Source organism: Pagrus major, chromosome 9 (assembly GCF_040436345.1).
Source record: "Pagrus major chromosome 9, Pma_NU_1.0".
Taxonomy (NCBI): Eukaryota; Metazoa; Chordata; class Actinopteri; order Spariformes; family Sparidae; genus Pagrus; species Pagrus major.
In genome coordinates this window covers 33143215-33164336 of record NC_133223.1, presented here as the reverse complement: position 1 = coordinate 33164336, position 21122 = coordinate 33143215, and the positions used below count along the sequence as shown (strand labels likewise).

At 41.9% G+C, this 21122-nt stretch overlaps 2 protein-coding genes across 2 annotated transcripts in view; one reads left to right on the top strand and one right to left on the bottom strand.

Moving 5' to 3' along the window:
• The first annotated feature begins 62 nt into the window (after window positions 1–62).
• Window positions 63–4505, top strand: wdr4 (WD repeat domain 4). Its single transcript, XM_073474108.1, has 11 exons — window positions 63–205; window positions 830–898; window positions 1125–1268; window positions 1353–1509; window positions 1810–1922; window positions 2047–2107; window positions 2274–2378; window positions 2467–2531; window positions 3279–3465; window positions 3887–3956; window positions 4143–4505. Exons 1-11 carry the CDS (start codon window positions 123–125, stop codon window positions 4331–4333), a joined length of 1245 nt encoding a protein of 414 aa, XP_073330209.1. The 5' UTR covers window positions 63–122; the 3' UTR covers window positions 4334–4505.
• A 699-nt stretch (window positions 4506–5204) lies between these two features.
• The window catches only part of pde9aa (phosphodiesterase 9aa), a 52487-nt gene continuing 36569 nt past the window's right edge, over window positions 5205–21122 (bottom strand). The window contains 15 exon segments of the mRNA XM_073474107.1: window positions 5205–5592; window positions 5675–5742; window positions 5841–5936; window positions 6568–6696; window positions 8293–8397; window positions 9190–9305; window positions 9308–9459; window positions 10078–10160; window positions 10885–10989; window positions 11379–11465; window positions 12271–12345; window positions 13639–13699; window positions 14710–14794; window positions 17990–18060; window positions 19850–19904. Coding sequence (XP_073330208.1) covers window positions 5692–5742; window positions 5841–5936; window positions 6568–6696; window positions 8293–8397; window positions 9190–9305; window positions 9308–9459; window positions 10078–10160; window positions 10885–10989; window positions 11379–11465; window positions 12271–12345; window positions 13639–13699; window positions 14710–14794; window positions 17990–18060; window positions 19850–19904 — 1271 coding nt within the window. The 3' untranslated portion in view covers window positions 5205–5592; window positions 5675–5691.

Below are 21122 nucleotides of genomic sequence, written 5' to 3'. Positions count from 1 at the left end.
CTTTCTCCAGGGGGGCGTGTACTTGTGGCGCTTTGACGTCATAGGTGCGCGACAGAACTCGGCTCGTTTTCTCCTCCGCGTGTGTGTGAGCCGCCGTCGCATTGACACACATCAAAACAGTCATGGCCGCCGTCGGCTCCTGTGGAGACTGGTTCATCTTCACCTGCGACACCAGACTCGTAGCGGTCCACAGCAAACAGAGCAGGTCTGAGTGGGTTTAAACTCTTATTTTGTTATTTACGAGTTTGTGTTTTAGCGATGGGGGCAGGTTAGCATGCAGTGCTAGCAGTGTTAGCCAGCTGCACAGATGTGGACAGAGTGGGACAACATGTGTCAGCTGATTTAAAGTTCATGTATGTGAGGAGAGAATGAACGTGTGGACACATGTGACAAGATGTTCAGACATGAGTGACACAGTTTGGTCTTCATATCATCAACATCAGCTCAGTGTTCATCCACATCTGGTCACAGGCAGCAGTGGTGGAAAGTAATTAAGTACATTTACCAAAGTTCTGACTTTACTTAAGTATTTTCATGTTGCCTACTTTATACTTGAGCTGCAACAGTTAATTAAAAAACAAGATATTTGAGGACGTCAGCAATTTTCTGACATTTTAAAGACCAAACAACTAAATAATCTTTAGTCGCAGCCTTATTAACGAACCACCTGAAACTATTTTACCTGGAAAACTGCCCATGATGCTAAATCTACACCAGCAGTGACCTATATCTTCATGTTATTAAAAGTCTCAGGTGAACTGAACTGAACTAAAGTTTGAAGCCGTTATGAAACTGGAACTGTAACGAACTCTTCTTCACTTTCTTGCAGAGAAGCGTTTGTGTTCGACTGCAGCGCTGCTGAGAAGAGGCCGAAGAGCACGAAGGATGAAAACAACAGGTGAAAACACAAACGTGACACCTGTCACTGCCGAAGTCTGTGTGTTTGAATCTTTAGTCAAAACTAAAACATTTTTATTGTTGCCTCACTGTTAAACACAAGAAAATGTGATGTGTGCACTAAAAATAAGACCAGTGAGATTCAAGTGAGAGCAGATCTAAAAAGATGGAAATATGAACATGAATATTGTATTTTAACAGCTGTTGTTTGTCTCCTCTGTTGCCAGTGATGGCGGCTCAGAGGAAACAGGAAGTGACAAAGTCCTCGCCTTCACCGTGTCTCCGTCTGGAAAGCTGCTGGCGCTGACTGACGACAACAAACGGCTGGTCCTGCTTCACTGTGAGCCGTCATGGCGCTGCATCAGCACCAGGTCTGTCCTCCAGTCACAGCTTCACCGTACAGATAACACATCTGACAGGTGTGTGAATAATGTGTGTGTGTGTGTGTCGCACAGGTTCGTGGTGAGGAGGTGCACCTCCCTGAGGTTCAGTCAGGCCGAGGACCAGCTGCTGGCCGCCGACAAATCGGGAGACGTTTACTCGTTCTCGGTGGTGGAGCCGCAGAAGGAGGGCGAGCTGAAGATGGGACACCTGTCGATGCTGCTCGCTGTGGTGAGAAACAACAAGACTATCGATGACAACATGTGTCAGTATGTGCAAATGTTTAAAGATCCCCCTGCTCTCCTCTCTCTACTGTCAGCTCTGATAAAAAGCAACCAACAGCTCGAACGTGTGATTAAAAATGTATCCCTGCCTGTCCAATCACACATCTTTCATACCTTTATTTCTTTGGATGATTCTGCTGCCCTCGGTCAGACTCGTGTCCTCTCATGAACATAAATCTACTCACTTATTAACGTACCATTGTCTCAGAACGTGTCTGAACCATCTCCATTTCCTCCTGTCGTTCAGACCATGTCGCCGGACGACAGGTTCATCATCACTGCCGACCGCGATGAGAAGATCAGAGTGAGTCACCTCAGGTCTCCGTACAACATCCAGTCCTTCTGCCTGGGACACACACAGTGAGTGACTGAGCCCATCCTTAAATACCTTCATATATACTGTATATATAAAGAGTTGTCATTGATGTTCGTCAGGATGAATGCCGTTTGATATAATCAGGACTGTTCCTGTGTTTGTCCTCAGGTTTGTCAGCGCTCTGCTGGTTCCTCCAGGTCATCCCCACTGGCTGCTGTCAGGATCAGGGGTACGTGTCTGTTTAACAAAGTCACACTAACAGGAGATGCGACTCTTTCCAGCCGCTAAATTATTTCTCGTTGTAACTGTCGTGCTTCTGAAGTTCAGCATCTGACAGTATTTTATCAGATCAGATCTGAGAGTTGAGTCTTGAGTGATGTGATTGTGTTTGTCAGGACGGGACGTTGAAGCTGTGGGACTTCGAGTCGGGCCGAAAGCTGCAGAGCTGCGACCTCACGGAGCCTGAAGAGACGCCGAGCAGTGAGGCCGACGAACAGAAGGTAACTACAGCGTGTGAAGACTCACCTGTTAGTAAACTGACCAATAAGAAACCACTCCAACACTCTGTGTGTGTGTTTAATTTCCCAGAAGCCCTCTGTGTGCAGGATCAGCAGCTCTCCTGACGCTCGTTACGTCGCTGTGCAGTGTGAGAGGTGAGAACAGCGCTACCATCTGCTGGACAAACTATAGAGCAGACACACGGAGGGATTAATGGCTGATTTTGGTCCTGATTTACTAAATCATCACACAAAACCAACAAGAATCAGTATTTCAGCACACACCAGGACATGACAGGAACATGACATGACATTTAATAAACTTTTTTAAATTAAAAGAAAATAAATGAATGATAAATATACAATAAGTAATAATATAATAAGGACATTTCAAAAGGAAACTTAACAATCATATAGAAGTGGATTTATCACAATTCTGACATCAGATCTTCTTCACTCTCGTGTCGAGCGGCTGTAAAGCGTTGGTCAGCTCTCCTGCTGTGGACAGGAAGCTGTTTTTAACCTCCACATGACAGAGACTCCTCTGCTGGCTTTAAACTATTTTTACTGTGAACGTTAAAAGTATTTTTGGACGTGTGGAGGCACAAGGTCTCTGTGGAGGTCACCAGGCTGTGTAATTTACTGTTAACTGCACAGGTAGGTGACACTTAGAGGCAGAGACTCCATCCTCTGCATATATTTAATTCATTTGCTGTGTTCAGGATGTTTCTGGTCGACAGCCTTTGATCAGTGTGTGTGTGTGTGTGTGTGAAGCCTCCAGCCAATAAGAGCGTGTCGGGTACGAGGACGGGACTTTTTAAAAAACATATCAACTAGGTGCTGATCGTAAGAGAACGAAGAGGACGCTATGAAATAATCACTTCGTGTCTCCTGTGTCCTCAGAGTGTCCACGCTTCACTTCTTCACTCTGGACCAGAAGGCTGAAGAGAAGCTGGTGCCACACAGCCGCCTCCTCCTGCCCCACTGCCCCCTGGACGTGACCTTTGACCCCGAGGGTCGGCTGTGGGTGCTGATGGACTCCAGAGATTCCCCGCTACAGATCTACTCACACAGAGGAGACTCCTGGGAGGTACAACGTACACGTTTACACACTGACTGAGAAAAGAGAAGATTTGATTTACAGATTTATTATTATTTACATTTTTTTATTCGGAAAGACAGGAAGTGAAACCTGTGACTGATGTTCAATCAGTCACACTCTACGTGTTTCAGTAATTATATTCACTCACGTGTTTACGAGACAAGCGTTTTTAACTTCTTAACTTCTTGTCTATATTTTTATTTATCCTTTTTATGTTATAAATAAATAAAATGACAGTTGACGAATTGTTGCAACTGTAAATTAAAGCATAACGAGGCGACATTATGACCTGTGGTTCACTGCAGGACGCCGTACACCTGTGGTTATTATTAAATCTTCAGTTTTTAAACAGAGGTTTGGTGTAGGAGCTTCTCTGACTCCATCTTGTGTGTCTCTGCTGCTCCATCAGTGCGACGCTGACAGTCCTGAACTCCGCAGAGTGACTGAAGCCTTGAAGCCGCACGGGGAGACACTCGAGGGTGAGTCACCACACACACACACACACACACACACACACGTATCACCATTATAAAGTAACTTGATTACTTTCTGTTTCTTTTGAACAGACTTGCAACGTTTAATCGATTAGTCGCCTACTATTAATCGCTTACTATTTTGATAATCAATTCAAAAGTTTGAAGTATTCCTGTCCTGTCACACCGCAGCCTCCTCAAAGACCAGCAGCCGCTTCGAGCACCTGTACAAGGTGACCTTCGACAACGTGACGGCGTACCTGCAGAAGAAGCAGCAGCGGCTGGAGGAGCAGCAGCTGAAGAGGACGAAGAGGCCGACGGCCAACGGCAACAAGAAGGCGAAGAGGGAGACGTCGGAGGCCGCGAGTCAGTCCTCCACCTGACGGACACTTCGACAAAGAGATCTGTGATTTCCTTTATTTCCTTTGTGTCTGACGCTTTGAGAGAACCTGAGTTGATTCTGTTTGAGTTTGATGAGACGATGTACATGATTTTTTATTTTTGGTTTAAATTTCTGTCTGATTTTTAAAAATAAACGTTGCAGCTGACATGAAACTGAGCCGCCTGTTTGTGACGTCTCCTCACATCCGTCAGCAGTGACGGAATGTAACTAAGTACAATTATTCAAGTATTTTGAGGTACTTTACTTGAGTATTTTCCACATTCTGCTACTTTATACTTCCACTCCACCACATCAGTCAAATATTGTACTTTTTACTTCACTACATTTATTTCTGATCGTTTTAGTTACTAGTTACTTTGCGGATTACATGCTGCACCAGAGCCAAAGTAGCACACACATTTTATCAGTAATTCGATTACAAAATCAAACACTGGATCAGATAACCGTCCGTCATAGTACACAGTATAAACATACATGTAAATATGTATAGTTTACTTTTACTTTGATACTGAAGTACATTTAATAACAGATACTTAAAGACTTTTACTCGAGTACTCTTCATATAAGAGACTTTGCCTTTTACCAAAGTCATATTTTAACACATCTTCACTGACTTCTGGGTTGTTAAACCCTTAGTTAACATAAAAATATGGATTATGTTTATTTGCAGCTTTAAGATCATTTTAAAGGAGCGTACTGAAGAAATCTATAATTAATTAATTAGAGAATAATTACCTTAAAAATGACTTGTAACTCAGCCATAATTATGTTCATATAGTATTTATATTTGTATAATTTGTGGAGTAAAAGTACTTCAATCCTTCATTCAGCAGTAATAATCAGAGACAGGCTTTTTATAATTAAAGTAATCTTTTTATTTTTTTAATATGAAAGAACAAAAGTCACTAAAAATCTGTACAATCTGTAAAAAACAACACATTTCAAATAAAAAACAAGAAGATATGTATCTAAATATTGTTCACTGAAGTAGTCTGTGCTGTACAAATGTTGACATTTCCTGAAAAAGGCTTTGGGTCGTCCGTCGGGTCGTCCGTCTGCTCCTCCTCCTCCGGTCCGTCAGAAGTCTGTAACGCTGCCTCGAACCGCTCCGTCACGTCACGTCACTGTGACATCACAGATCCACTTCCTGTCCCGCTCTTCTTCTTCTTCAGCCCGTCACGGACCAACATGTCTGACAACTTCACGCCACTTCACTACTCTGGTGCTCCACGCTCACAGCTGCTGAAACACACACACACACACACAGCTGATATAAAACCTGTTGGTCCGAGGACGTTCAGGACTTTCTGCTGCTTCGTACCTTTTCAAAACCTTTTTTTACTTCTTCTTCCCTCCCATGGTCAAGTTCTCGCTCTTCTTCTTCTGCACCTGGAGGAACATTACGCACGTGTCAGCAGCGACAGTCGCCCGGAGGCATCAAGGACAAACTAACAGCCTCCACACACACTCAGAGAAAATCCTCCAACCTCGTTCATGGCGTCATCGATCTGTTTGAGCTCCTCGTATCGGTCTCTCGACTCTCTGAGTGGCTGCACCATCGCCTCCTCGATCTGTGGGAACAGCTGGGACACGCACACACACACACACACACACACACTCATTACTTTGTGTTATATAACTTCATAGCTTCAAAGCAGCCGTGTGGTTGTCAAAGTCAGTCTTTAGTGAGCAGTGAACAGATTTCTGACACTTGAATCGTCACTGACAGCTGTCGAGTCACACAAATGTTAATTTCTATAAAATTCAACACAATGCATTGTGGGATTTTTAGCATAAAGGCGAAGGAAATCAAGCAGGGAAGTTTATCATCAGCATTCACTTTATTATTTTTTAAATTATAATCACTTCACGTGCAGTATTTCATAATTACATTTTAATCTTTTATCATTTATCTTTTATTCTTTAAATAACTTTATTTCATTGCTGTCTTGGTGCATTTGTAAAACACCCACTGACATCTGCTTTAGTTTTCACTGGGAGTGGGTACAAAGTGGTATGGAGGGTTTCAAGGGCCTTAATTGTCACCATAAATAAATAACAAACAAGATGACACACTAAATATATGAATGTTAAAAGGTTTTTGAGTATGGATGTTGGAAACATCTGATGATGTAAGCACACAACTCGACAACATATAGAACGAAGCTCGAGTCGTTTTGACGTGACCTCCATCCTCACGTCCTGCTCGCTCACCTTCATCACGGTCTCAAACATCGGGATGAGGACGAACTTGATGAAGCCGATCTGAGCCGTCGGCTTGGTGACCTTTTCTCTGTCCATGAACGGAGCCACAGGAAGTCCTTCAGCCTTCTCCCTGTCGCTCTGAGCGCCACACACAGAACAGAGAAACTAAAAACCACAGATTCAGTCTGACTTGACCGACGCTTTCAGTGTTTCTACTTGATTTTGATCATTACCATTTATTATATCATTATTGTAACCCTTGTTTCTCAGTTTGGTGTCCTCCGGTCTCTCTGGGCTGTGGCCAACAAGCAGGTTAGTTACAGTTAGTCTTGTTTAGTTTCTGCTCTGTTACAGTCGGTACCGCCCACTCTGAGCTTCTTTTTCTGGCATGAACACAGATTTTTTTGATTCACGGTTTTGAGTGAACGAAAAGGTTTCTTGCTTGTGGACGAGGATCCAAAACGTACAGGAAAATCTTGCCAAATATCCGTATTAGTGTGGACAAAACTTTAGTGGCTGTTCCAGAGCTGTCGATCTTATAAGACGATTTTGAAAAAATGCTTATTTTTGAACTACAACTGAGCGACCCCAGTCAATAAACTTCTTTTCCCGCCTCTTTAGTCCCCAGATGAAATGAAATGGGACAAACTGAAGGTGTGTGGAGGAGCTCAGACATGAGACAGACAACAAGAAAACCTGCAGGCGTCAGGCTGTCGAGAGGCAGCGACGCTCTGCACAGATTAACTCGACTGTGATGCAGGTGAGCGAGCTGAAAGGTGACTTTTGATGCTGAAAACAAAAGACAGCAGAGAAATGTGACCAGAGTCCGAACAGAGCAGCGTTTCTGTCAGAGGATCAGACTGACCTGGTGTGTGTAGCTTCACTAAAGGGCATCATCACACCTGATTGGCTGTGAGAGAAACGACACAAGCTGCTCAGAATCATTAATCAGAGTCAGTCTGCTCACCTGAACGACAGGTGATCTCAATCTAATCCAATCAGTCCAGATCCAGACGGACTCTGACATTAAGTTTAACATAAAAAGATATTAAGTTCTGCACAGTGGGCCCGCCGCAGCTCTTTATGTTGCTCTTACTGTTTTTGTACTTTATTATTATCATATATGTGTTTTTTGCTGCTGTAACAATGCAAATGTCCCCGTTGTGTGACTAATAGCAAGTAAATTATCTTATCTTGTATAAAACTGGTGCAACAGGTTCCCCCTCCCCTCAGCTACACTAAAAGATATTTTTTATTTTACTTTGTTGTAGTTTTTGGTCCAAATGTAAAAGTTTCAGAGGCTTTTTCTGCTTAAAAACAAAAAAGAAATCAACTAAAACTTCCCCCAAAAAAACTTTAAATGGAGGAGAATGGCAGAAGATTCAAGAAGAGCGACAGAGGATGGATCCTTTTACAGGACGGACAGACAGGAAGTAGATATTGTGTGTACAGAATAAAGCAAAATACACAAAATTCATTAATTTTATCTACAATACTTGAATAATAAACACCTAAAAACACAGTATGTTCATGTAGAAGTTTGTATTAATTGAATAAACTCATAATTTAATCAGACTGAGTTCACTGAATGACAGATAAACGTAATTAAAATATATTTTTGAGTGTATTAAAGTCCCAGTATCGACACTCAGGATGACAATTTGAATTGTCAACATAAATAAACAACACGAGTTAAACGCAGTAGAATTTAAACACACAGTATTTTGGACCCACCTGCATGAAGTACTCCTCCAGCAGGCAGTCGACCCACGGCTCGGCCACCTCCATCGGTCGCACCTCGTTGGAGATGTCGCAGCACTTGATGAGCACCATCTTCAGCTGCACAGGGTCAGAGGTCAGAGGTCAGAGGTCACCATGAGCAGAGCGTTATTACAGTGAACACAAAGATTAATGAGGAGGAAACCTGCTGTGGTGACATTAAATCAGGTTTATCTTGAATGAATCCTGCTGCTGCTACGAGGACGATTTTAAAGCTAATTAAGAATAAACTCTGCGTGTGCGGCTCATTTTAACACATTTAAAAACTAAAGTATAAATATAAATACTCGAGTACAGAACAAGTAACTCAAACTGTACTTAACTACAGACACAACGTTTCACACTGATCAAAAAAACCCAACAACTTCTGGCTTTTATCAGCGGGATGTTTGGAAAAAACTAAATATATAAATACATAAATAATTGAATAATTAAATGCTTAAACAATTAAACCAATTATAATAAAATGCTTAAATAAATGAATGAATAAATAATTATTTAGTTTGATGCTAAATATTTATTTTATAATAAACTGCTTAAATAAATGTACGAAATTATAATTATTATATGTTTAAATAAATTAATTAATAATGATTTAACTTAATGCTGAATAATATATAAGTTTATAATAAAATGCCTACATAAAAGAATAAATAAATAAATAAATATTTAATTTGATGTTTAATTGTCACCATAACTAAATAAATCACACATTAAATATATAAATGTTAACTTAACATAAAATATCAAACATAAACACAGAGACAAGGATCTGAACACTTCCTCCGTCACTGAGCGCTGTCTCGGTTTAACTTCCTGTAAATAAATCAGAACCAGAACCAGGTGTCTCACACAGGTGACGTGCTCCTCGTCCGTGTAGTCGAAGCTGTCGACCTTCTGTTTGAAGGAGTCGAGGATCTCGCCGTGTCGCGCCATGTCTGTGGCCAGGATCAGCGTGATGGTTCCTGTCGTATCTGTTTGAAGGCCTCGGGGTCGAAGTTGGAGAAGATGTTGCAGTCGGGCTGAGAGAAGATCTGGAAGGCCACGGCACAGTGATGATTCTCCAGAGGAGAGATGTCGTTGTAACGAACCGCCAGCTCGGTTCTGGCGTTGATCTGATACCTGAGAGAGAGAGAGAAGGATGAGAAAGACACAAAGACAACAGGACAAAGACAAGACGAGAAGGAGACGAGGAAGAAAGAAGAGGAGGAGAGACAACAGAGAGACGAAGCACAGGGAAGAGAGGGAGGAGATGAAGGGAACGAGAGGAGGAGAGAAGAAAAGCAAAAAGCAAACGAGGAGAGAGGATGAGGAGGGACGAGGAGGGACAAGGAGGGACGAGGAGGGATGAGGAGGGACGAGGAAGAAAGAAGAGGAGGAGAGACAACAGAGAGACGAAGCACAGGGAAGAGAGGGAGGAGAGAAGAAAACCAAAAAGGAAACGAGGAAAGAGGAGAAAGGACGAGGAGGGAAGAGGAGGGACGCAGAGGGATGAGGAGGGACACAGAGGGATGAGGAGGGATGAGGAGGGACGAGGAGGGATGAGGAGGGACGAGGAGGGATGAGGAGGGACGAGGAGGGACGAGGAGGGACGAAGAGGGACGAGGAGGGACGAGGAGGGACGAGGAGGGACGAAGAGGGACGAAGAGGGACGAGGAGGGACGAGGAGGGACGAGGAGGGATGAAGAGGGACGAGGAGGGACGAGGAGGGACGAGGAGGGATGAGGAGGGACGTCTTACGTGTTGTTGAATCCGGGGTGATCGAGGTCGTGACACACAGCAGCAGTCATGAGAATCAAAACGTCGACCTGAGTGAACTTTTCCTGAAACACACAAACACACATTTATATTAATGAATCCATGAATCATCTGACATCACGTCCAGATTCATAACCAGTCACCAGTCCTGTGACTATCACACCTCCAGAGAATAAGACGGCAGGGAGGAGAGACGAGGAGAAGAAGAAGAAGAAGAAGAAGAAAAGAGGAGGAAGGAGAGGAAACCCCTGTTTTCCTTTTCCTCTTCCTCCACCTCACCTCCTCCTCCTCCTCCTCCTCCTCCTCCTCCTCCTCCTCTTCCTGCTCCTCCTCCTCCTCCTCCTCCTCTTCCTGCTCCTCCTCCTCCTCCTCCTCCTCCTCCTCCTCCTCCTCTTCCTGCTCCTGCTCCTGCTCCACCTCCACCATAAACCAGACGGACTTCACTACATCCATTATTGATAACACTGATTGCTTCAATAACATAATAACATGTTATTGACCTCTTCACTCTGCAGAATCTCATATCCACAAATCTTAAATCGTATTAGAGCTGCTGCTGGATGAGGACTCACCGTCAGCACCATAAAGGTCTTCTGGGTTTTCTAACTGGGTCTGATGTGTTTCTGATCTATAAGCTGACTATTAAATGTCACGACATTTAAACATCTCAACACGATGACCTTTCAGAGTCACGTTAACATAACTGGATCAATGCACAGGCCCAGAGATGAACCTGCAGCGTGTCAGCGTTGTCTTCTCCACTGCTCTCAGGTGTGTGCAGGTGTTTACCTGCAGGCTGCAGAGGCAGATCATGCTGTACATCATCTGAGTGACGCAGAAACAGTGACGGAAGTTGTGGAAGGGATTGTTCTTGTAGTTGTCGTGAATACAAAGCTGCACAGAGAGAAAGACAGAGACAGCGTGAGTTTATGTGGAAGAGTATCAGGGCCGGTGGAGCGAAAGGTGAGAGGAGGGAGGTTTGTTTTCATCGCGTACTTCAAGAAAAAAGGCAAAATGTCAAGAAAAAAGACGAAATGTGGAGAATGAAGACGACCTTTTGAGACGTTACTGAGTCGTCAGTATGAGGACTTTGAGGAGATCGTGCGTCTGTTTCAACTTTATTCTCCACATTTCAACTTTATCAGCGTTATGAAAAAACAACTTCCTCCTCTCATCGTTTCCTCTTTTTTCTCGCCCGTCTGCAAACGTTTCTCATCAGACTGCAGATTAAATCACTGAGAGTCGAGGCGTGCAGCTCTGTGACTGATGTTTCGTGCTCTCACCAGCCATCTCTTGAGCGTGATGGGGTTGATGTTGAAGTCTTTGACGAGGCCCAGGTCGTGATACATGTGTTCCAGACAGCTCAACATCTGGAGGGACGAACGGCCACAGATCAGTCGTGATGTTTTTTCTGTAACAGCTTTAATAACAGTGTTTTTCTGAGCTGTCTAACACGCACTTAGCATGAAAACACTGATGGATACGAGCTGTGAGGTCGAGCTGCGTCTGATTATTACTGCAGTGAATGTGTTGCTGCCTGTGAACGATGTTTTGTTTGCGTTTTCCATCAAACAGAGAAAACACAAATCTGACAAGTGAAAACGGAAATGAAATATCGAAATAAAACATCAGTTTAATCTAAAAATAGCAGCATTTTTAGTTAGTTTGTTTTTAAATCTCATGTTTTATTATTAAATTAGTGTGATCACAGTGTGTTTACAGGCCTTGGCTGAACTGATTGGCGTTGAGTTGCATTGTGGGTAATGTAGGCAGAAGAATGTGGTGAATAAAACTGATGATATTTGTGATTCTGCAGCATCACATCTGTTTTGAAACTGTTCATCGCGAGTCCGATAAAATCAGTGAGTAATTATTTCAACCTTATCGTGTGCAGCTGTGTATGAAGAGCCAAAATGGCCGCCATCGATCAGTTTAGCGCAGGTAACTTCAGGCAGCTGATACTTAACGACACGTTTATCTATTTCCTACTTCAATCAAAGACTTCTGGTTATTACTTAATGACATAATCACAAACAAAGAGGAAACTATTGATAACACGCTGATTAACAAGGTCATCGTCAGTTGATTAATCGGTAATAATTAACAGTTATGATCCAGACGGTGACGGTCAGAGCCAGAGATGAATGAGGATTAATAATCAGGTCAGAGTCTCACCTCGTTGGGTTCCCACTGCCAAGCATCGAATGTTGGCAATCTAAGAGCTTCTACTGTCTCCTTAGACAGGTGGTACTACACACACACACACACACACACACACACACACACACACACACACACACACACACACACACACACAGGGGGAGGAGAGGGGGGTGAGACGGGTTCAGCTCTCAGTCTTACCTCGTTGGCCTCCCACAGCCAGACGTCGAAGGCGGGTTTTTTGAGGGCGTCTATGGTGTGTTCTGACAGCATGTACTGCAGGCAACAGAGCTCCCGGTTAACCCTGTTCACCTGCGCCACCGGGCTCGGGGCTACACACACCTATACGCCTCTACACACACCTGTACACACACCTATACGCCTCTACACACACCTACACCTCTCTACACACACCTACTGTCACGTTCATGCAGATTAACTGTTTGACTGTCGTGTCTCTGACGGCAGATTCGTGTCAATGTGAGTAAAATAAATAAATAAATAATGTTTTTGAACGACAGCGTCAGGGAGGGAAGATATTCTGAGAGACAACTCAACATTTCACAGATTAAAGTGGAGAATTTACCAGAAAAAACTATTATCATAAATTATTTCTTGTAAATTTGGGATTTTTTCACAGAAGTTTAGGATCTGAGTCTTGTTTTCATAAATTTGAGGGTTTTTTATTTGATATTTTTTTAATCTCAGGGATTATCTGAGTCTGTTTCCCATAAATGTCTTTTTTTTAAATTTATTTTATAACTTTTTAATCTCTGAGAAAATCTGTTTTGTTTTCTCATAAATATGTTTTTTTTCTTCTGGTGATCGATGGTTTGATAATCTCAGACATTATCTAAGTTTTTTCTTGTAGTTTTGTGTTTTTTTCTTGAGTTGAAATCAAGTTATTTTTCTCGCAGATTCTTAATTTCTCCTTTAAATGTATGACTTTATAATCCCAGAGAATATCCAAGTTTATTTATTTTTGTTGAGTCTTTCTCAGAATAGCTCTGCTCTCTCTGCTCAATCTTTTTTACCTACAACGTCTCTGTTACATCGTCGTATGTTTCTCACCACAGACAGAAATTTCTTCTAGATGTTTAAACTGTGTTCAGTTGTTAAATGTGTGACGAGCGTCAGTGAAGGAGCTCAGCTGTCTGTGTGTGAGTGTGTGTCTGTAACACAACAGTGTTGACTGACTAACTGTTGTTAGCTGGTCAGTCACATTTTCACAACATCTCCACTGTGTTTTCAGGACATCAGACGTATTAATGATCACATCTGGTTATTTGACTTAACGTCCAGGTGGAAGCACAGTGGAGACACCTGTGTGACATCATCAGACTCACCTGTCCGACAGAAACACAGCGTGAGGTGGATTCTTACCTTTGGGTACGAGGGAACGTCTCTGCGAGGAGTCAGCTTCTTATTGTCCTCCAGGAAGTTACTGACAAATAAATAAAACAGCTTTAATCTACGAGGATAAATATTATTTTATATATTATTATAATGTCCGTCACAAAAAACAAAAATACACAGACGGAGACGACTCTGTCAAAGTGTTCAATATTAAATGATTATGAAACTAATGATTGTTAAACTGTTAAAACACAACTCAGAGTAAAATGTTTTTCCATATTTCTTATTTTTGTAACGTATTTATTTCATTTTTATTTCAAACTTTAATTTTCTTTTTTCATTTTATGTCATTTTTTCCAATAACACTTTTTATTTCAAGCCACTTTTCACGACAAAATGTAGAATTTTTTTCTTGTGATTAATAATCTCAGAGATTATCTGAGTTTTGTTTCTTTCTCATAAATGTATAATTTTTTCTCTCAGAGAATATCTGAGGATTTTTCTTATTAATTTGTGATTTTTTTTTCTCGTAAATGTATAAATAATCTCAGACAATATCCCCGTTTCACTTCTTGTAAATTTGTGATTTCTTTCTTGTGAATTTTTTATTTGTAATCTCAGATATTATCAAAGGTTTTTACTCACAGATTTTGTTTTTTTCCTTTTAAATTTCTGACTTTTTCGAACGTTCAGGACCTGATAATAAAGAATAATAGATAGAAATCTGAGGGTTTTTTTTTTTTTGTTGATAAATTTGTAATTTTTTTTCTCAGAAATGTAAAACTTTATAATCTTGGACGAGTTTTTTTCTCATAAATTTGTGATTTTGCCTCGAACATTTATGACTTTTCTTTTGGAGGTCTATAATCTCAGGTAATATCTGAGTTTTTTTCTTGTAAATTTAAAACTTTATAATCTCAGAGACGTCACCGCCTCTTTCCTCTTTCAGCCAATCACACGTCCGCTGCCTCTCTCAAGCAAGCTGAACAACTGCGAGCAGAATTAGCCGGTTAGCTGCTGTTAGCACGAGAAACAACTACACTACCAGAGTGGATCTGGTCTCTGACATCAGGCAGACTCAGTGTTTGTCGCTGTCACCTGTTGTTTCTGGACGCCATCTCCTCGCGGAGCTTCTTGATGTCGTTGCGACATTTCTCGATCTCCACCACCTTCATCCCCTCCACTGCAGACACACACACAACCCATCAACACCTGGTCCTGTCAGAGATGACACTGTCATGGCAGACAAAGTTTGAGAAGCACTGGTTTGAATGAACGAGGAGAGACTGAAGACAACGCGGCGGGAGGTGGAGACGGGGGCCGGCGGGCGGAGGAGGTGGCCGCCGGTCAGCTGCGTGTCGTCTGATTGGTCGCCTCAGCGGACCTCAGCCGCTGTCAGAACCTGGTCTCTCTCATCCGTCCTCCTCGTCCTCCTGAAACTGAGAAAAGGTTGCCCCCGACAACACTCCAGCTCCCACTAAAAACAGGTGACCATGGCGACCGAAGTGATGAGAGGATGGAGATCTGTGTGGGCGCCACGCGGTTGCCGTAGCGACCAGGTATCCAGGCAATTGGCATGCTTGTGTGAAGTGTCTGTGCGTCAGACTCAAACTACTACTGTACAGTGAATCTGCTGCAGGAGGCGAGCAGAGAAATCCTCACATCAGTGTTCAACAAGTGGATTCTGTCCTGGAGATTATCCAGTTTAGATCCACTGCAGGAGGCAAAATATAATCTGGATTATTATAGTTACTGGAAATATATCTTCTAATATCATCATCTAAAGTCAGTGCACGATTATTTTGGTCATGATCACTGTGTTTTAATGTTTATTTTAGTACTAAGAACAACAGCTGATTCATATTCTCACAGCAGAAAATCATGTCTGTGATGTTTTTTTATCAGATTTTATTTTTAATACTGTGTGCTGTTGAGTTTAGAAACTATAATACAGAGCTGAAGTCCCGCCCCTTCCTGTTTCCCTCATGGACCTTATTACATAAAACCTTTGTCTGGTAGTGAACGAACAGAGACAAATGATTTATTGATCCTGTTTGAATTGTGTCATGAATCACACAGATGATGTTTGTCAGTTTGTTGTATTAAAGTCAAACCTCCTGTAGTTTTGTGTTAAAGCTGTCTCTCTTCATCACTACCAGACAAAGGTTTGATCAATAAGGTCCCGTGAGGGGAAACAGGAAGGAGCAAGAACAACATCCTTTTATTTAAAAAAGTGTAATGAGCACAAATTGTAATCTGCTGTAATCTGTAAAGTGTCAGCTGAGGTGAACGAGTCCTCAGATTTTCTGGGGTTATTCGAAAATGTACCAGGATGAGACAGTAAAGCTATTTTTAAATGATTAAAGATTATTAAATTTACAGCTCACGTTAAAATAAATAAGAAAAAAAAACTTAGAAAATGTACAAAAAAGTCTTTCAGTTTTCAGTCTCTCAATTCACAACGGAGCACATTCAAAGCTTTTTAAATCATCCGCATAATAATTAAAGTGATGATTTATTAAACGTCGCTGTGTTTCCTGTTTGTTCAGCTCCAGTCGAGCAGCTTTGTCACAACCTGTTGATCCGTTCACCTTCAACTCGCTGCGAAAGAAAAGCTGCATACAATAGAGTCGGGGAAATCGCCATGGTGACCGAAGCAAACTCGGGTCGTGTTGTCATGGCGACCGAAAGGGTCAGTGCACGAGGGGGCTATTATGAAACGTGGAGACGCACACACACACACACACACACGCACACACACACGTAGTCAGAGAGGAACACACGGAGCTGCAACACGGTCGACACGATCTGGTGTTTGTTAACGCACAGCGCACACACACATGTAGAAACACACACACACACACACACACACATGTAGAAACACCTACACACACATGAAGAAACACCTTGACACACATCACATGTGCGTGGGCCCTTCTATCACACCATGCATCACACCTACACACGGTGAGCTGTCACAGGAAACACCAGCGGCATGTCATGTCACATCACAATCCCCCAGCAGACGGACGGACTAACGAGGCTCTTCATGTGTTCGTTCAGCTTCCTGTTGGTTCGTCTGTAGAAGCGACGACACACCAGCCCGTTCAGACATTAACCTGCGTTGTAGCGATTTTGGGAGTCTGGAGACTTTCTCCAAGAAGTAGTCGATATTGGTTACTGTTTACTGTATTTGCTAAAATGTTTAGCGTCAATAAAATGTTGTCTTCTTTCATAAATTGAGCGTAAACGGTCAAACAGTGTGTTCAAACAGCTGCTAAATGTTGACAGGTCAAACGAGCTGTAGCTGCGACAAACAAACTAATTTTACAAGGAAAAAAAAGACTAATTATATAAAATTTAATGCTGAATTTAGAAGAAGGCACCGGTGATTTAGAATTTGTCAGAGAGTTTTTCATAATGTTTGAAACATTTCTCCTAACGCAACAACTCACTAAATTGAGTGATTTTTAAAGGGAGTCTGGTGACTTTCTCCAAGACGTAGCCTATATTGGTTACTGTTTACTGTATTTGTAAAATTTAACATGTTTAGCGTCAATAACATGTTTAAAAAAGGTGAAATCAGTTGAAACAGTGTGTTCAAACAGCTACCAAATGACTAAAAGACAAACTTAAGCTGCGACAAACCAACACTTTTAACAGGAACGGAAACAATGTATTGCGTTAAATGCCAAATTCACAAGGAGGCTCAACTAATTGAGAGACTGTCAGAGAAGGTGTTTGGTGAGATTGTGGTTACTAGTTCAATGGTTGAACAGTCTCCATGTTCAACTTGACCTTTATCTTGAATTACCGGGAAGGATGTAATGATTGCATAAACGATAACTGATTAAATGTTCCTGTGGGTGAACAGCTGAGAACACCGAGACCTATATTATAAAAAAAACACCAGTTTTATTGATCGTATTTTATAGCTGCCGTTTATCTCGACACAGCTGCAGTTTACTGAGGGCCGACATGCCTTCAGACGGATCAGGTGAACCGCAGCAGTGTCGTGAAGCAGCTCTGCAGCCTCAGAGGAACTTCCTCCTCACAGTTAATAAAACTAAAGCTGATAAGGGTCAGCTGAGGAGGATCACGACCCCGGGACGATGTTGTATAAGGTGGAAGGTGACGACGACACATTCCTCTCTGTTCAGTCACAGCTGGAGGTCATGAGCGTCTGCAGGTGGGTGAGCAGACCACATCACCTGTGCAGCTTTAATCTAATCAGCCTGACGAACTGTGACAGCGTGCTCTGAAGATACGCAGCTATCTCTGACGGACACTCATCAGTCCGAGCAGCTCTTAATAAAAGACCTCCTCTGCAGGTTTAAAGAGTGAACAGTAATCTGATTACTGATGGAGACAGACTTACGCTCGACTCTTTTCTCCAACATGGCGAGACGGTTGGTGACCTCGGTCTTCAGCTCGTTGATCTTGAACGCCCTGCAGACACAAAGGAAGAGACGAGTTAATAAAGACTGTAACAACAATAAACCGTCTTGTCGACTGACCGACTCCCTGACGAAGGCTCGATGCTGCAGCGCGTCACAGTTTGTCTTTAAGGTTTAACTTGATTTATTAAATCATTTAAAAGACACTGCCTCCGAGTCTTCTTCTGATTTTGACATGTATCTCTATCAGCTCCCATTTTTAAATGTTTTGTTCTTGTATATTTATTTCATGACAGTATATTCACAAGTTTTTTATAAAACGCCTCCATTCATATTTTATTAAAATCTCTCTATAATGTGATATTTCTGTGTAAATGGTGAAATCAGTTGAAACAGTGTGTTCAAACAGCTGCTAAATGTTGGCAGGGCAGCAGACAGGCTGGTACAGCGATGCTGCGACAAACTGACACTTTTTACATGGAAACAAACAATTGAATATTTTGCATTTAATGCTGAATTAACAAGACGGCATAAATGATAAAGTATTTGTCAGAGATAGTGTTTAACAGAGTTTATAAAGTTACTCCTAACTCAACAACTCTCAAAATTGAGCGTTTTTTTAGTCTGGGGACTTTCTCCAAGAAGTACCCTTTATTGGTTTCTGTTAACTGTATTTGTAAAATCTGACATGAAATGTTGTCTTCTTTCACATTTCTAAACTAGAAGGAGCTACTGTAACATGCCAATGTCCCCTCGAGGATCAGTCAGTATTTCTGATTCTGTCTCAGGTTTTTTTTTTTAGGATTTCTGCGTTTTCCTGCACAAATAACAACAAAAACAAAGTAAAACATCTGCAATAGCCCAGAATTTCACCATCAGTACATTTTGCACATTTTGCATTGTTTCCTTAGACAATTAGCAAGTCGTCAAACATGATACACAGCAGCTTTTATCTCATTTTTGAGAGTTATGCATTTGTGTATGGTCGCTGATATAAATCTACTTTATAAACCAAAAAACTAAAAATAAGGACACCAGAACTGATCAAACTCTTTACTCTTTTCTATAATATTCATACAACTGGGTCAACAGATCATCCCTGTGCTGCTCGACTGTATTTTTTAGGAAATACTGCGAACATACAAACCAAACTTTCAGTAAAATCCAACAGAACTGCATCAGAGCATTAACTCATGAACAACTTCTATTTAGGTCATTTATGAAGTGATGAAAATATCTGCAGTTTCCTGGATTAACTGTCTCAAACTAAAATCACTGGACTGACAAACAATCAGTTGTTCTCCAGTCGTTAATAATAATCTGTCATATTAGTTTATGTAATTACTCTATTCGACTGCTGACACTTCACTTCATCAGAGCTTGTTATACAACTTCATATCTGATTATTCATGCGACAGTATAATCGTTTGGTCTAATGTCCTGCTGCTTTGTCCCCTTTGGACTCCTGCCCTGTAATGTCCTCCACACATCTGATATTATGTACCACTGCACCAGTTCACCCAGTTTATCTCCCAGTATACGATGACTCAAGGACAATACTCCCGCATACGAAGAGGCGGTCCTCAAAAAATACTTCAGAAAATCAGCTGCAAAAACAAGAAACTCGATGATCGTTAAGCTAAAAAACAAGGTTGTTTTTCAGCAAACGAGAAAAAAACTCACAGGAATTATCGAGCTGATTGCAAAAGGGAACAAAAGTAAAAGAGAGAATAGATGCTGGAGAAATGATTTACAGCAATTAACACACAAAAATGAGACGATATGCACATGAAATCTCGTTAGCAGCTAACGAGTGAGGAACAAACAGTCGGCTGTCTTACCTTGAAAACTGCTCTGCCACTTGCGTCAGTACATTCTGAAAGAGTTCCTCTTTATCTGCAGAGAGAGCAGGCGGGGGGTGTGTTACATATACAGTACACACACACACTCACACACACACACACACACACACACACACTGTCAACAGACTGCACACACACACACAGATACAGAGGTGTGCACTGTAAACAGCTTGAATCCACTGAAGGAGAATTTTTCATTATAAACACAAAAGCAACCAGAAGTGCATCAACACACACACACACTTAAACACACACTCACACTCACACACACAGACCTGTATACACACAGAGTTACGTAAGCCAATCAGAGCGTCAGATGGCCAAAGCAACAGATGGCAGGAGAGCGAGAAGAGAGGAGATAAATAAAGCGAGCCCCCGTCCCTCCGCTCTCTGCGACGGATCGTCTGGATCTGAACCGGCTGACAGCTTGACGTGTTAACGAGACTCCTCTGACTGCATGGGAACACAAACAGAGCGCCGCCATTGGCTGAAAGCTCCACTGTTGTGGGCAAAGTTCACCGGCACGGGCCAATAAACTCGCAGCTATACGAGAAATTGTAAAGAGGAAAAAAAAAGGAAGATATCGAGGTTTGTACATTGTGTCGCTCACATTCCATCTGTGACGGAGGTCAGAGGTCACCGCAGACTCTGTGATTAATTAAGCTGCTTCAGCTGGAGTGACTAAGACGACTGGATCGTCACTGACACTCAGATCTTTAAGGACTCACATGCATTTACTGCATGTGCATGCACGTTTAACTTAAAGAGGTTTAATTAACAGATTTAATGCTTTAATTACAGTTTTAATCATTTCAAACAGGATCACTTGCTGCAGTTTCTGGTCCCTTTCACCGCTCATATTGGCACCAAACTTCTCGTACCGCAGTGACATCATCATCATAACATGTACAACATGATTAGGCCGAAGATACAAATCTTAGATTCCTGCTGCAAAAAGAATGAATCCTCTCGCTGTTATAGTTTTCTTTATAGATCGATTAAAGGACCGATTTGTAAAAAAGTAGATTTTTGAGTCTCAATCCCAACTCGTCCAAAATCGTACGCTTTGTCCTACAATCGTCTATCAGTTTTAGACGAGTTGGGAATCGATCAAATAGACCAGTCGTATGCATAGTGGCTTGCGTCGCCTTTGTGTTTCTGCCTCCTCTCTGTTTTCTTGTTTTCTCTCTACCACTAACGTTATCTGCTTTCTTTATAAAGTTGCACAGGAAACACACCTCCAGGGTTCCCG